Genomic DNA, 14204 nt, shown 5'->3' with positions numbered 1-14204 from the left:
AACACCAGTGCTGTCCTGCTTTATCAAGAAGGTCCTGCAACTGCAGCTTGAATGTAGTCTTTTCCTCACCATCGCAATCCTCTTGGGGGGCATAGCCTGAGATTATGAATACTGTCCTATCTTTACATTGCAATCTGAATGACAGCAGCCTGTCACTAATTCTGATGACATCCTTCACTGTCTTCTGAAGCCTCTCCCTCATAATTTTCACACCATTTCTAGCCTGTCCTTCCCTTAGTAGTAGATAGGATCCCAACCCAAGTGGCTTTGATGTGCTGCCATTCATCTTTACCTCCTGGACACACAGGATGTCCAAGTGGCTTTGATGTGCTGCCATTCATCTTTACCTCCTGGACACACAGGATGTCCAAGTGGCTTTGATGTGCTGCCATTATTCTTTACCTCCTGGACACACAGGATGTCCAAGTGGCTTTGATGTGCTACCATTCATCTTTACCTCCTGGACACACAGGATGTCCAAGTGGCTTTGATGTGCTGCCATTATTCTTTACCTCCCGGACACACAGGATGTCCATTTTCCACCATCATGTCATTCACTTCCAGGCTGCATCCTGTCCTTCAACTAATATTCAGTGTAGTGATCCTCAGTTAGTGGCTAGTCCGGGCACAGCATGCAATATATGATCCAAGTTCTCCTAGTCTAGACAACTCTTCCCCTGATAGACAGCACATAGAGTTTTTGCAGCTGCCAAATACTCCATTCAAGTTTGGTTGTCTTTGATGCGGAAACGTTGATCATACAAACTCCAAGCAGCATTGGACAGAGGTCAGAATCAAACCTTGTAACTTATGCTTGGGAGATAAAAACATTAACCATTATCCATGCTTCACTTTCTGATGTATTGAAATCTAATAGAATATTTTAAAAGCACCCTTTCTTCTTTGCAAAAGTGAGTGATTTCATAACTGATCAAGCTATGTATTTCAGTAAGGCATAATTCATTTGTAAACATTTTCGAAAAAATATATATACTTACCCGATACATTGAAAGATCAATTCGAAGAGAGTTGTGCAACTGATCCAGAAGTTTGACAAACCTTTCTTTCTGTTAACAGAAAAAAAAAATCAATAACATATTAACTAATATAACAATACAGCCCATTACATTTATACTACAACAAACACTTTTACACCCTGTAATTATTTTCCCTCAGAAGAGTTTCTAAGAAATACTGCCTTTTAGTAGTTGTACAAACAAGGCACTTCTGGCTTCCTCATCATATTTCCTTTTAACATACACACACACAGCTCTTTTTATTGCCTACCAGGAACAGTTTTTTTCAGAGTAGGTGGCGTTGTACTGCATCCCTTCTGCCATATTCCCTTTTTCTGGGTTTGACAGGTACTGATCAGAATTAGTTGACTGATAACCACTTTATTAAAACTGCATTGGTGGTGGCAAAACCTCTTACACCTACCAACCCCAATACAACTCACTGTACTCTCCATACCATTATAACCAACTCCTAGTTACATGCTGTGACCCATATAAAGAAATGACATTTTTAACTAGAGAAAAGAAAAAAATGTTAGTTCTCACAGAAAGCTTTCATAAAATCACCAGGTATCTACTTTTACTATTACTTTTTCTCAGTGCATTTGGCTGTATGTCTCTCACTACTTCAAATTTTGATTCCAAATCACCATAGCATCGGAGATCACATATTTTGAGGACATCTGGGATTAGGTACTGTCTAGTTTAAAATAACAAAAAAGAAGGTGAAGCAATAAAAACAGGTGCATGAAAGAATGATTCTCAAAGGAAAGGAAGAAATACGAACACAAATATAGGTGCACAGAAACAACATTTTTCTTCCTTATGTCTGGGAAGTGTGTTACCAGACCTCTATCAACTATGTGATTCACAATCAGAGTTCTTAGCATCTTTGAGGTATTATGTTACTACAGAGGGGGAAACTATATAATTTGTTTACTTTAGTTTTCTAATTTGTGAGAGACGGTACTCTACATATGTGTTTCAACAGCCTTCCAGAGAGTATGTCCACTTTATATACTTGCTGTGTTTAAGGAAAACACATCTCCCTCTAATGTAAAATATGAGGCTCATTGAGGATTAAAAGCCCTTTGTAATTTATCAGTAAAGACAGCCCTCTTTTTGAGATTGATATACAAACATGCTCCAAACAATTCTCTAGGCTATTATCTCTGTAGGTTGCAGAAATTATGATGCAGAACTGTGTCAAGGGGCTGGTGAAACTTACTGTTTGATCCTGACAAACCAATGCTAGTTACAGTCTATTAAGAGGTACAAGCTTTTGACTGTAAACAGGTTGGTTTCTTCAGTGATAGTCAAAGGAAATCTCTGGACATCCTGAAGTGCTTGATTCTTTGAAGTGCTTGATGCTTCCTGAACAACTAAAGTATTATTCTTCATTATGGGAAGTAGGCACATTAAAAATTGCACTGAATCATGACTCATTCAGACATGAGCTCCTCCAATTCCTTAAAGCAAGAAAGGAGAACACCTGCTGTGCATGGAAAGTGATCTTTTCTATGTGGAGAACTACATGTTGTCTCTATTACCACAGAACTATTCAGATAGTGTGCACATCCAAATATATGTTAAAATGCTTAGCTCAAGAGTTACAAAAGCTTTCCCAGTGTTTTATTCATTTGCATTTGTTAACCAGGTAGGTGAACTGGTTTAAGAAATCATTTCAGACATGAACTTTGCCTTAAGGCAGTCACAGACATATACAGATTACACATATAATCAGTTACAAGTGAGTAAAATCATGTGCAAATGCCATAGGTAACAGAAACATATAAAGACACTGCAAAAATTAGGTAGCTGTAGAGAAATACATGTAAAAGAAAGATGAGACAGCCAGAGGAAGATGCAAGCCCTGGCAGTAGGCATACCTTAGATTCCTTGCCTTATGGGGAATTCCTAAGAATTTCCAGAATTTACAATATGGATTATAATTTTGAAGAAGAGTTACAATGCACCATACAAATGCTTGAAGAAAGGAAGTATGACAGAGAAATAATTAAAAACAGTGCAGAGAGTATAAGAAAAGTGAGATATGGTAGTAAAAATGAAAATTATGGGTTAGCCCATTATAGAGAGAATAGAGGTATTGTAAAGGGAACAGAGGAGGATAATTGTTTTGTAGTTATGACCTATAATGTCTTGAGTGAAAATGTTAGAGAAGCAATTAAATACTACTGGAAGGTTTGTCCAGATTCCATGAGCTCAATGGATTGGTTAAACAAAGTTTAGTGTTTTCATTTCATAAAGGAAATAGTTTAAAATATTTGTTAGTTCACACAAAGTTTAAAAGACCTGAAGAAAATGTATCACTATATATTCAGCCGAAAGGGATGAAACCATGTGGAAAGTGTGTATTGGACGTGAACACACAGTGTCCACCCTCCCTAGAATAAATAAAATCAGTTTTCAAACAATGGGGTATTATCAGTGTACCACTGAGAGGGTGGTTTATGCAATAAAGTGCAACTGTGATAAGTATTATATAGGTCAAACCAAACGGATGTTCAAAAACAGGTTAACAGAACATTTAAGAGAAATAAGGCAGGCTGAAATGGAAAGCACTTTGGCACAGCATTTTAAACAATTTCACAATGGTAATTCTGAGGGTTAAAAAGCTACTATTTTGGAACAAATAATGGGAGATAGAAGTAGTGAAGCAGTTAGAAAAATGCTATTATATAAGGAAACACTGTTCATTTTAAAAGATGGTACTTTGTATCCCCAGGGTCTGAATATAGACTGCTGTTGGAAATATGTAATTTAAGGGAGTCTAATATATCTTAAAAAATTTTTTATTATAATTAATGCTGATTGATTAATTAATAATTTAATTGGCAAATGTGAGTATTTAAGACCTTGCTTTCTTGTAAGACAGTACTCCTTGAAGTCTTATGTTAAGCTGAGGTGCTAGAGTGCTTTCTTTGGTGTTATTGACAGAATATTGTTTTATTACATTCATTTTCCTGGCTTATATCTGAACGTTTGTTGTGTTTTACATTTATGACAACTGTTGTAGGTTGTATAACAAGTTATTTAGGCAACAGCAGAATCAGTAATGATGAAGGGGAGGATCTGTTGCTTATTTAGTTACTTCTATGTAAGTATGCCAGTCAGTAATGTTTGATCTACCACATCTAAATGTATAAAAGTATTGGTTCAGGTAATGTTGCTTGACTCGGAAGAAGCCCAACGAACTACTGGGTGAAAACGCTTAGTCTGTCCATGCCAATAAAGGTTGTCTGCTTCATCCACATTGTGATTTTATTTTTATCAGTTTGTTACCTTCAAGTATGAGTTTTGGTGGTGTTAGTAATGTTTGATCTGAATGGGAGTTGAGCTGTATTGTATATGCTGAATATTATTAACAGGGTTCTTGTAGACAGTTATCAAGGTGAAGTAAAGTACACTGCTAGGCCAGGGCAACAGAGATGCAAAATGCATCCTTACTAAATCACTCAGCTAGATAAAGCAGGAACACATACTAACACAAAATTACACTAATTGGTAAACATTTGGAAAACCATTACAAACTCTACAAACTAGACTAGCTCGTGCCAAACAACAAATATCTTCTATTTTAATTATTTAATGAAGGGTTCCAGATAGTCTAAATGTATTTATTTTGTTGACCATGTAAAAGTACATTGGTCCAAAGACTGCTTTCCATCACAACCTGGGCCCAATGGCAAGACAAGAACAAATAGTACAACAAGATAAGCACATCTACATCATTAAAGCAATTCATGAACAGTACAGTCTTCAGATAAAATAGGTATAAATTGCTTCTATAGACAGAATGGACAGAAGGAACCAAAGGTGGTGTGCAGTTGTTTCTTTTGACAAGTAACACAAACTTGTGCATCCTGCTAAGGTTGTACATTAGTTGTATGAAACAAAAAAATAAATAAATAAAAGTGAATATGAATTACAGGAGAAATAAACATGATTAGTTGAACATCACGTAAATTCCAATATCCTATTTTACAGTTTATTTGAATAATATAGAATGCACATGAAGTTAGGATGCAATTTCAGCAGTGGCAATCAGTTAGAACCAATGTTCAGAAGCCAGGTGACGAGCCCTGATGTGGTTGTTTTTCCATACTACACACATGCACGCAAACTCACACCTATTGGAAATTTAGTGTGTCCAATCCACCTACTGCCTGTCTTTGCAATGTGGCAGAAAACCAAGGCACTCACAGAAAACCAACACAAAAACAGAACAGACATGCAGACTCCATACAGAAGGCACCCCAGCTTGAGAACCTCTTCCTGTGAGGCAACAATGCTACACTCTCTGTGCTTCCTTACTAAATAATAATGTCTGTTGTTGCATCAATAAGCAAGGAGCTTGGGAATATTTTGCATACTGGAGAAACTAAATACTAAAAATAAATTACAACAATGTGGTCCAAATCCAAATGGGCAAATACATTTCTTAGTAACTTACAGTGGCTGCAGATCCTAGGAGAGAAGGGGTTTTCTTAACCAAGTGCACTACCTGTAGAACTGAAATACCAAGTAACAATGTGACATAGACACTTACAGTAAAGCAAATGCTAATGTAAAAGAACGGACGGCATCATACCCGCTGCATATACCTTCTAGGTTGTGACAAAGCAATCAAATGCCTGGCAGTAAGACCAAATGTTTGGAGTATGAAGTTCAGGAAGGCTACAAACTGGATAGGAGGAGTACAGTTACAATTCCAAACATTCTGGCTACACTCCTGAGACAGTGTACTCTATATCTATGTCAGACTGCCTTCTGGAGAGCTGAGCAGGACAGTACTGGCAGAGAAAGAAAGGAACGCCACCCTTAAAACACTTACAGAAGAAACACCAGTTGTAAGACTGCCCCTCAAAAACCTTGTGGGCACAAATTTCTTAATACTACACTTGTATTATGAGAAGTTCCTTACAACAGGCAGCACTGTCAGAAGATTGTGTAAAGCTCAGTGAAAGAATCTGTGTAGTGGATAAAGGAAGAAAATTAGAAGAAAGAGAATTAGCCCAATTCATGCTAAAAATGGGGACCTTGAGTGCAAAATACGTTATAACTGTATCTATTGCCCAGACTGTGTGCTTTGTTCATACGATCATCAAAATTACAAAGTCAGTCATGAATCTATTTGTGCCTTGCAGATAAATCACCCTCATGATGTACCTCACACTTCAAGGAAGACAGAGCAAGTCAGGTCTGGGATGAATTTGCAGATGCCTATCCAATCATCAAGGTTTGTCTTAAAGGATGTGAGGGCATCACATTGTTTAACATATAAAAGCAGCTTATTCCAGAGATGGAGTAAAGATTGGAGGGACATATTTATTACTCAAAGTATTTTGTTTACATGTTGGTGGAGATTTAAATCCTTAGGTATTGTGTCTGTGGAGCTGTTTGCCTTGTGGAGATACTGTCCCTTGAAGGAACACTATCTCTATTTCTATACCCTACTCCTCACCCACTAACTCCTCTACCCCCTCTTCTACACCTACTCTATCCTCATCTCCACCTCCCCAAAACTCCCCCCTCCTGACTGCCCCCTCTTCTCATTAAATCCAATACCAACATCTACTATTAAGAAACTTCTTCAGAAATTGAAACCATGTACCAATGCTCCTGATAATATCCCTTCTTACTTTCTCAGTACAGCCGCTGAAACCCTTGCCTACCCCATTAGCATTTTAATTAACCACTCTCTACAAGAATACACAGTTCCCCAAATCTGGAAACAAGCCTTTATTATACCTCTACATAAAGGTGGTAACAATAATAACATTACTAATTTCCGTCCCATAGCCATCCTGTCCCCCATTTCTAAACTCTTAGAAAAATGTGTCCAACTTCAGCTCCTTCCTCACCTCCTAGACAACCATCTTATAACTCCCACACAGCACGGTTTCAGACCTAATCATAGCACCATGATAGCCCTCCTCTCCTTCCTTGAGGTTATAAATAAAGCCCGTGACTCTGGAAAAATTGTTTCCACCTTACTTCTTGACCTCTCCAAAGCCTTCGATACTATCTCACATAGCCTGCTCTTAAACAAACTCTCCAAACTTCACCTATCTTCCTCCTCTTTGAACTGGTTCTCTAGCTACCTATCTAACAGAAGTCAAGCTGTAAAATGGAAAAAAGCTACCTCCTCTTTCATTGGTACCCCTACAGGAGTTCCCCAAGGCTCCATACTGGGTCCTCTTCTCTTCAACATCTTTATAAATGACTTCCACAAATCTATCCCTTTCTCTAGCATCATCCAATATGCAGATGACTCAACTATCATCTGTTCTGCCTCTTCTATCACTACCCTACAAAAACTTACTCAAGATGCCTTCTCTTCCACAGAGCAATGGATGCTATGTAATCATCTAGCTCTCAATGCTACCAAGACCAAACTAATGTTATTTACTCCTTCTAAAGTCATCCCTCCCGACATGGGTACCTTCTCAATTACTACTCAACACAACTCACCTCTTGAAATAGTGTCAGAAACCAAACTTCTTGGGGTCCAAATCGATAACCTACTGAAATTTAACTCCCACCTGCAAATTAACATAATAAAAACACACCAGAAACTTGGATGCTTTATAGACAGAACACCTACCTCACATCTGCCACTAAAATCACTCTTTCTACCTCCTTCCTAATCCCATCCCTTCTATATGGTGGCCCACTACTAATTAATCTTCAGTCCTTGTTAAAAAAACAACTTACCTCCTGCTACAACAAAATTCGCCATCAGCCAAAAGTCCTCCACCCACCACTGCTTCTCCCTCCATAAGCTAAAATGGCTAGAACTTCCCAATCAACTAACTTATACTCAACTAACTCTAGCCCATAAGCTTATTCTCAACCCTTCCCTCTGTCCCTCTCTTTCTTCTGCCTTTAAAATGCACCTACCTAACAGAGTTCTAAGGTCAAATAATCAAAATCTACTCGAAGTACACAAACCGACTCATCCCCCAGGCAAAAACCTTCTTTCCTTCAGCCTCGCTCGCCTCTGGAACTCCCTACCTCCAACTCATCCGCACCACCTCTAACCACTCTGCCTTCAAAAAGTCTCTTCACCTTCATCTAGCATCTCAGTGGGAATGCTCTTGCTCCCACCCCACATAACTAACTCTACTTAATTCTCCCTCAATACCATATTCTACTTCTATAGCTATGATATTTGTTCTCTAATCAGTATTATGTTACATTTATTTTATTACTAGTACGTTTCTTCTTATTGTATTAACTGTTATGACTGCTATTCTAATTTGATGAGTTCTAAATTTTTTCTGTTTACACAATATTAATAACTCTCTGTACTAATATTGTTACTGTTAAATGTTGAAAATACCTTCTGTTATGGAGCTTTTCTCCCCAGGACTCCATTGAAAATGGGTTATTTATGGCCCAATGGACTATCCTGGTAAACCAACGGCAATAAATAAACAGGATTCAAAACATGTATCTGCACACCTGAGTAAACAGATAGGGCTTCATGCTTGTCTTGGTATTTCAGTGGTTTAAGACCAGTGCATCTTCTTAGTTAGGAAATGCTGGAGTCTTTCGACCTGTGCAATGTGTCTCGACAGGTACATTAAAACTGGGACATTATACACTATGAATTGGTCTCATTACAGCAGACCAAAGTGGGGCAGTAACTACTTTCAACCTGCATGAGACCTTTTAGATTCCAACTGGGCTAATCAGAAATATTCCTTTGCTACTGATGCTACATGGATGCAAAAAGACAGGGAGTTGTTGGCCTGGTACTTAGACACTTGATTAGCGCATCAGTTTGGACGGGGGTTCAAATTGGTAATTTTTTTTTTTTTTTTGCCAAATCCAGTAATTTTATATTTTTTTGCATTTAAGATGAGATCCTATTCAGTACCACTTTTTTTGCATTAAAGTACATCACTGATTAGTGAGAATTATTTTTTTTGCTATAGTGACATTAACACACACTTTGCAGTCATCGGCAAACTTCATTAGTCAAAATCTGGACTTTCTGTTCAGAGGTCTGAGAAGTATATACCAAATAGGAGGGGACTGAAGAGCCAACAATACTTTCTCATTTTCTGAGGTAGTATCTGTTACTTCAGCTATGATCCAGTCTATCATCCACCTTACCACATACAGCATCTGCATTTATGTCTCTTAGTTTATTACAATACCAGAATGTGAGATGGTGCCAAATGCCTTTGCCAGATCCAGATATGCTGTGTGAACAGACTGCCTAGTAGCCAAACTTTCTACATCCCTACCAAAGAAATCTACTAAGCTGAACAGACATGATCTTGTTTTAGCAAAAGCAAACTGCCGAGGGTCAAGTTGTATGATACCACGTTTTAAGTAGTCAGATATAATACACACCATGGCTTTGCAGATTACACTGACATGTCTAGTTCCTGTAGTCTGTGGTAGAGCCCACTTTCTGAAAGGGCATCACAACAGCAGTACTTCATAATTTAGACACCATTTGATTAAGCTTAAGTTAAACAATTTTGTGAGGTGTTCCACAAGGGCATGCTTGGCACTATTTATTAGACATCCAGTTATGTTGTCTGTTCCAAATGAAATGGTATTTTTGGCTTTTGAGAGCAGTTTCCATAGCTTTTTTAAGATCTAAGGTGATGTCAGAAATTCTGGGACTTGAAAAATGTCTGGGTAAAGTTTGTGCTGAATGTATGTGCAAGGACATTTTCTATTTTCTTAGAGGCTGGAAGGGCAATGCTATTTTGATTAGTTCAGAATACTGAGGTATGTTGTTTTCTTTTTATTTTTCTGACATAACTAAAGAATAATTTATGATTCTCAGTGGCATGACATGCTAGTTCAAATTTGTGTTTAGCTTTGCCCCTTTAAATGGCAGTTTTTAGTTTGTTGCTAGCCTTATTGATTTTCTGACTTGGGCATATTTAGATTTATTACAGAACTTAACATCTGTTTAACATTTTGATATAGAGCTTATTTATTCTCACAGTCTACCAGGGGTTTGTTTTTGAATTTCTCAGTATATATAGTTCTCGTAGTGACCACGTGGTCTAAACACTTTTACAGGTGGGAAGAGAACTTTCTTCCATAATAAGTAGCAACTGGAACTGCATGCATAGAGAATGGTGACATTAAAGGTACATTTTGAGAGGTCATCATAGAGTCTGAGTTGGTTATTCTTCTGAAGTCCTTAATTTCAGATTTGTTCACAATGTGAGGGTTAAACAATTCAGATTTGTTAACAAAATGTGATAGATCTAGTTCACAAAGTGCACCCACAGTCATGCCTTTAAATGTTACTAGACTGATTGTCCTTTCTCTCTCTCTCTCTTTTCTACATACTGCTGCAGTACTGCAGCATTGCTACCGAAGGACACTACCTTCTTTATGCACTGTCACAAAACCAATCTCTTCAAGTAACCAGCACTATAACATCAGTTGATTTCAGCAGAATAAAAAAAAATACCAGAAATGACTGGAACATGTGGAGTCCTTAACAGACCCTGGTCCCTTATTTCCTACACTCCTGCCACCTTCGTTTTATACATTCCCTGATGAAATTTTCAGTGTAAACAGGTTTGCTTCACTTCCTTGCAGCATCATTACAATAAAATGCATGGAAGGTGGTCGTTATAGCACAAAAGTGAAACTTAATACTGCAGTTGTGGTGTATAAAGTACCCAAAGGTTGTCATGAGTAGGTGAATACAGTTTTCCCTGGTGGTGGAAACAGCATATTGTATATGCATTTTCCATTCAAGCACTAAAGACCTACAGATGTAAAAGACTTTTGTAACAAATGTGAATAAATCACAGAATGTCACAATGACTGACATATACTGTTTAACTATCCAACAGCAATTGAATGCTGCCATAGATAAACAGCAGGAAGAATCTTTGGACCTGACAGTATGCAATTAAGTGCCATTTATATGGCTGAGTTTGGAACAGCAGACAGCTTTTGAACCCATCACTCATATAACATGATGAAGGTGAGAACTGCAATAAAACCTTCAAGTCTTGTAAAGGATGGATCTCTCTTTTCCTACATACACTGTCTACCAAAATCCAGCTTCATATTTTTGTAAACACACAGATTTTAAACATTTCTCTATCATAACTTGCAAGTGAGTAAATAGTTTTCTCCAATTAACTGCAGCTGCCTTCATATATCAATATACTTCAAGCATTAGGTCCGAAAGTTTTTTTTTTATATATTCGAATGTGGACTTAAAAACAATCTCAAAGCACTTTTCACTCATGTTAACAGCAAATGACCTCTGCTACTGAACTAGATTCAACACATTCATATTTTAAGTGTATATCAATACAATAATGTAATATAGCAGAGGGCTGTCTCATGTAAGTCAGTTATCAATAAGGACACTAAGTATCCATTTACTTTTTCAAAAAAAAAAAAAAAACACAAAATACTAAACTTTGGACTGGAGGCATGATGCAACTAGTGAAAAATAAATGAGGCTGCTCAGCTAAGACCAGGAAGTTTGATGTTTTCTTGGTGACACCAACTCAGACTTTCATGTTTGGCAAAATTGGAAGCTTTTGTGTTTCACTGAAATGTGAATATTTCATATATATAGTGATTTACAGCTTTACGTTAAAATGCACTCATCCCAGTACCTTGTCTAGGCATCAAGCATGCTAGTTTAAGAAAAGTACAGTTTTGTACCTACCATAAATGTAGATGTCCGATAGATATGCAACTGCAGTCATAACATATGGGTTGTCCTGCCTCAGGCAGCCCTCGGTCGGCTGGATTCCAAAGTCTGGGTCCGACGTCGGCTGATGTCGCATTTCTCTCCGACGTCAGAGCGGCTAGAGTACATAAGCATCAGCCGACGCCATCTTCTTCAGTGTTTCTTGCCCCAGATGCCAGGTGCCCTCCAAGGAAGGCTGTAATCAAATTGGAAGAAAAACAGATTTCCAGACAAATAAATAAGCAATAAACAGATACACCATAACAGATATCCCCAGCTAAGGGTAACAGGGATAGGAGTGGACCCAGGCATAGAGGGGAAGGAGGGAGTGAAAATCCGACTGCAGTTGCATATCTATCGGACATCGACATTTATGGTAGGTACAAAACTGTACTATGTCCTTGAAGAATGCAACTGCAGTCATAACATATGGGTTGAATACCATAGCTTAGCTGGGGGAGGTGGAATGCTCTAAGAAAAGGATGGTGTAGCTATCAATCCCTGCAGGACTGCAGAAGCAAAGCCTGCTCTGGATCTGGAATATAGAGGAAGGTTGTAGTGTTTGGAAAATGTATGCACGGAGCTCCATGTAGCAGCTTCTAGAATGTCTTGTGTAGGCACCCCCTCTTAAGAATGCTGTTGAGGTGGCTGTAGCTCTGGTGGAGTGTGGTCTGACATTGGCTGGTACACTCTTTCCATGGAAGGAATAACAGAATCTGATGCAATGTCCAATCCATTTAGAAATAGTCTGTTTGGAAATTGCTTTTCCTTGTATTCTAGGGGCGTAAGCTACAAAAAGCTGATCAGACTTCCTACTGGTCTTGGTTCTGTCCAGGTAGTAGCGAAGTTGTCTGTGAATGTCCAAGGTATGCAACAGTCTTTCCCCTTTGTTCTCAGGACTGGGAAAGAAAGTAGGCAGGTGAATGGCTTGATTCAAAGAAACCCTAGATACCACTTTTGGCATAAAGGTAGGGTTGGTTCGTAAGGAGACCCTGTCTCTGTGAAAGATTATGAACGCTGGTATTGCCATTAGGGCCTGTAGTTCCGAAACCCTTCTTGCTGAGGTAATTGCCAACAGGAAAGCTGTCTTCCATGAGAGAAATTGTAAGTCCACAGAAGCTGCTGGCTCAAAGGAGGTAGAGTCAATTTTTCTAGGACAAAGTTGAGGTCCCAAGCTGGTACTGGAGCCTTTCTTGGTGGTTTTATATTCTTGATTCCCCTAAGGAATTGCCTTAACAAAGGATGTGAAAACACAAGTGGATCAGTGTTATATCTAGCTGAAATAGCTGGAAGCATGTATTTTATGGAAGAATATGAGAGTCCATTCTGTAGCATATCTGCCAAATATTCCAGAATGAGAGGGATGCTCAATAATGATGCATCATGACCCTTGCTGGTATTCAAAATGCTGAATCTCTTCCATTTTGCTGAGTAAACCTTTCTGGTGGATGGTCTTCGGGCTTCTGTTAGTATCCTCTGAACTTCCTTGGAGAGAGAGATAGATTGAGGTTATTCATGGGATCTCCCAAGCTGTTAGCTGTAGAGTCTGAATGTTGGGGTGTACTGTCTTGAAGTTGTGTTGAGTCAAAAGTTGGGGCCATTGGGGAAGGGCCCACTTTTTGTTGTGACATATGCTCCGTAGTAGTGGGTACCAGTGCTGTCTTGGCCAGTCTGGAGCTATTAGGATCCCCTTGGACTTCTCTGCTTTGATCTTTAGTAATACTGTGGTCATCAGTGGCAGAGGTGGGAATGCATAGATTTTTAGGAAGTTCCAGTTGAATGAGAGAGCATCTATTTTCCATGCTTGTGGATGATATGTCCTTGAACAGAACTTTTGTAGATGATGATTGAGGTGGGAGGCAAATAGGTCTACTTCTGACCTGCCCCATGTCGAGGTGAGTCATATGAAGATTTCTGGATGTAACCTCCACTCGTGGGGGTCTAGGAAATTCCTGCTTAGGCTGTCCGCCAGCACATTGTCTTTGCCTGGAACAAACTGGGATTGCAACTGTATGTTTAGGCTCAGTGATTTTTCCCAAAGATTCATTGTCAGTCTGCAAAGGGGGTAAGAATGGGTGCCCCCCTGCTTGTTTATGTACCACATCACAGTGGTGTTGTCTGTCCGTATTAGCAGGTGCCCTTGCTGAAGCTGTTGTCGAAAGGCCTCGATGGCATGCATTACTGCCAGCATTTCTTTTTGGTTGATATGCAGATGTGTTTCCTTTGGAGACCATTGTCCTTGAATACATCTGCCCTCCATGTGCGCCCCCATCCAAGGTCTGAGGCGTCTGTGGTCATGGTCTGTGTTATCTGAGGTTTTTTGAATGACATACCTGTGTTTGCCTGGCTTACCGAGGCTCACCATAGAAATTCCTTCTGCAGGCATGGAATGAGCGGTATGGTTGCCTCTAAGTTGTTGCTGTGCTGAGATCATAAGCTTTTTAGGTACCATTGTAGCTTTC

The 14204-nt window shown here is 38.9% G+C and overlaps 1 protein-coding gene across 9 annotated transcripts in view; it reads right to left on the bottom strand.

The window, feature by feature from the left end:
- The window catches only part of LOC122806326 (protein unc-13 homolog B-like), a 2554726-nt gene that overhangs the window by 1220153 nt on the left and 1320369 nt on the right, over nt 1-14204 (bottom strand). For all 9 annotated transcript variants that reach the window (XM_044076650.1, XM_044076675.1, XM_044076685.1 and 6 more), the window contains one exon: nt 999-1067. In XM_044076650.1, coding sequence (XP_043932585.1) covers nt 999-1067 — 69 coding nt within the window. The remainder of the gene's footprint in view (nt 1-998; nt 1068-14204) is intronic.

The sequence above is a fragment of the Protopterus annectens genome, chromosome 1.part1, assembly GCF_019279795.1.
Source record: "Protopterus annectens isolate FY-2018-M chromosome 1.part1, PAN1.0, whole genome shotgun sequence".
NCBI classification, from domain to species: Eukaryota; Metazoa; Chordata; order Ceratodontiformes; family Protopteridae; genus Protopterus; species Protopterus annectens.
Note: the sequence above shows the minus strand (reverse complement) of the source record. Positions and strands in the feature narration are given on the sequence as shown.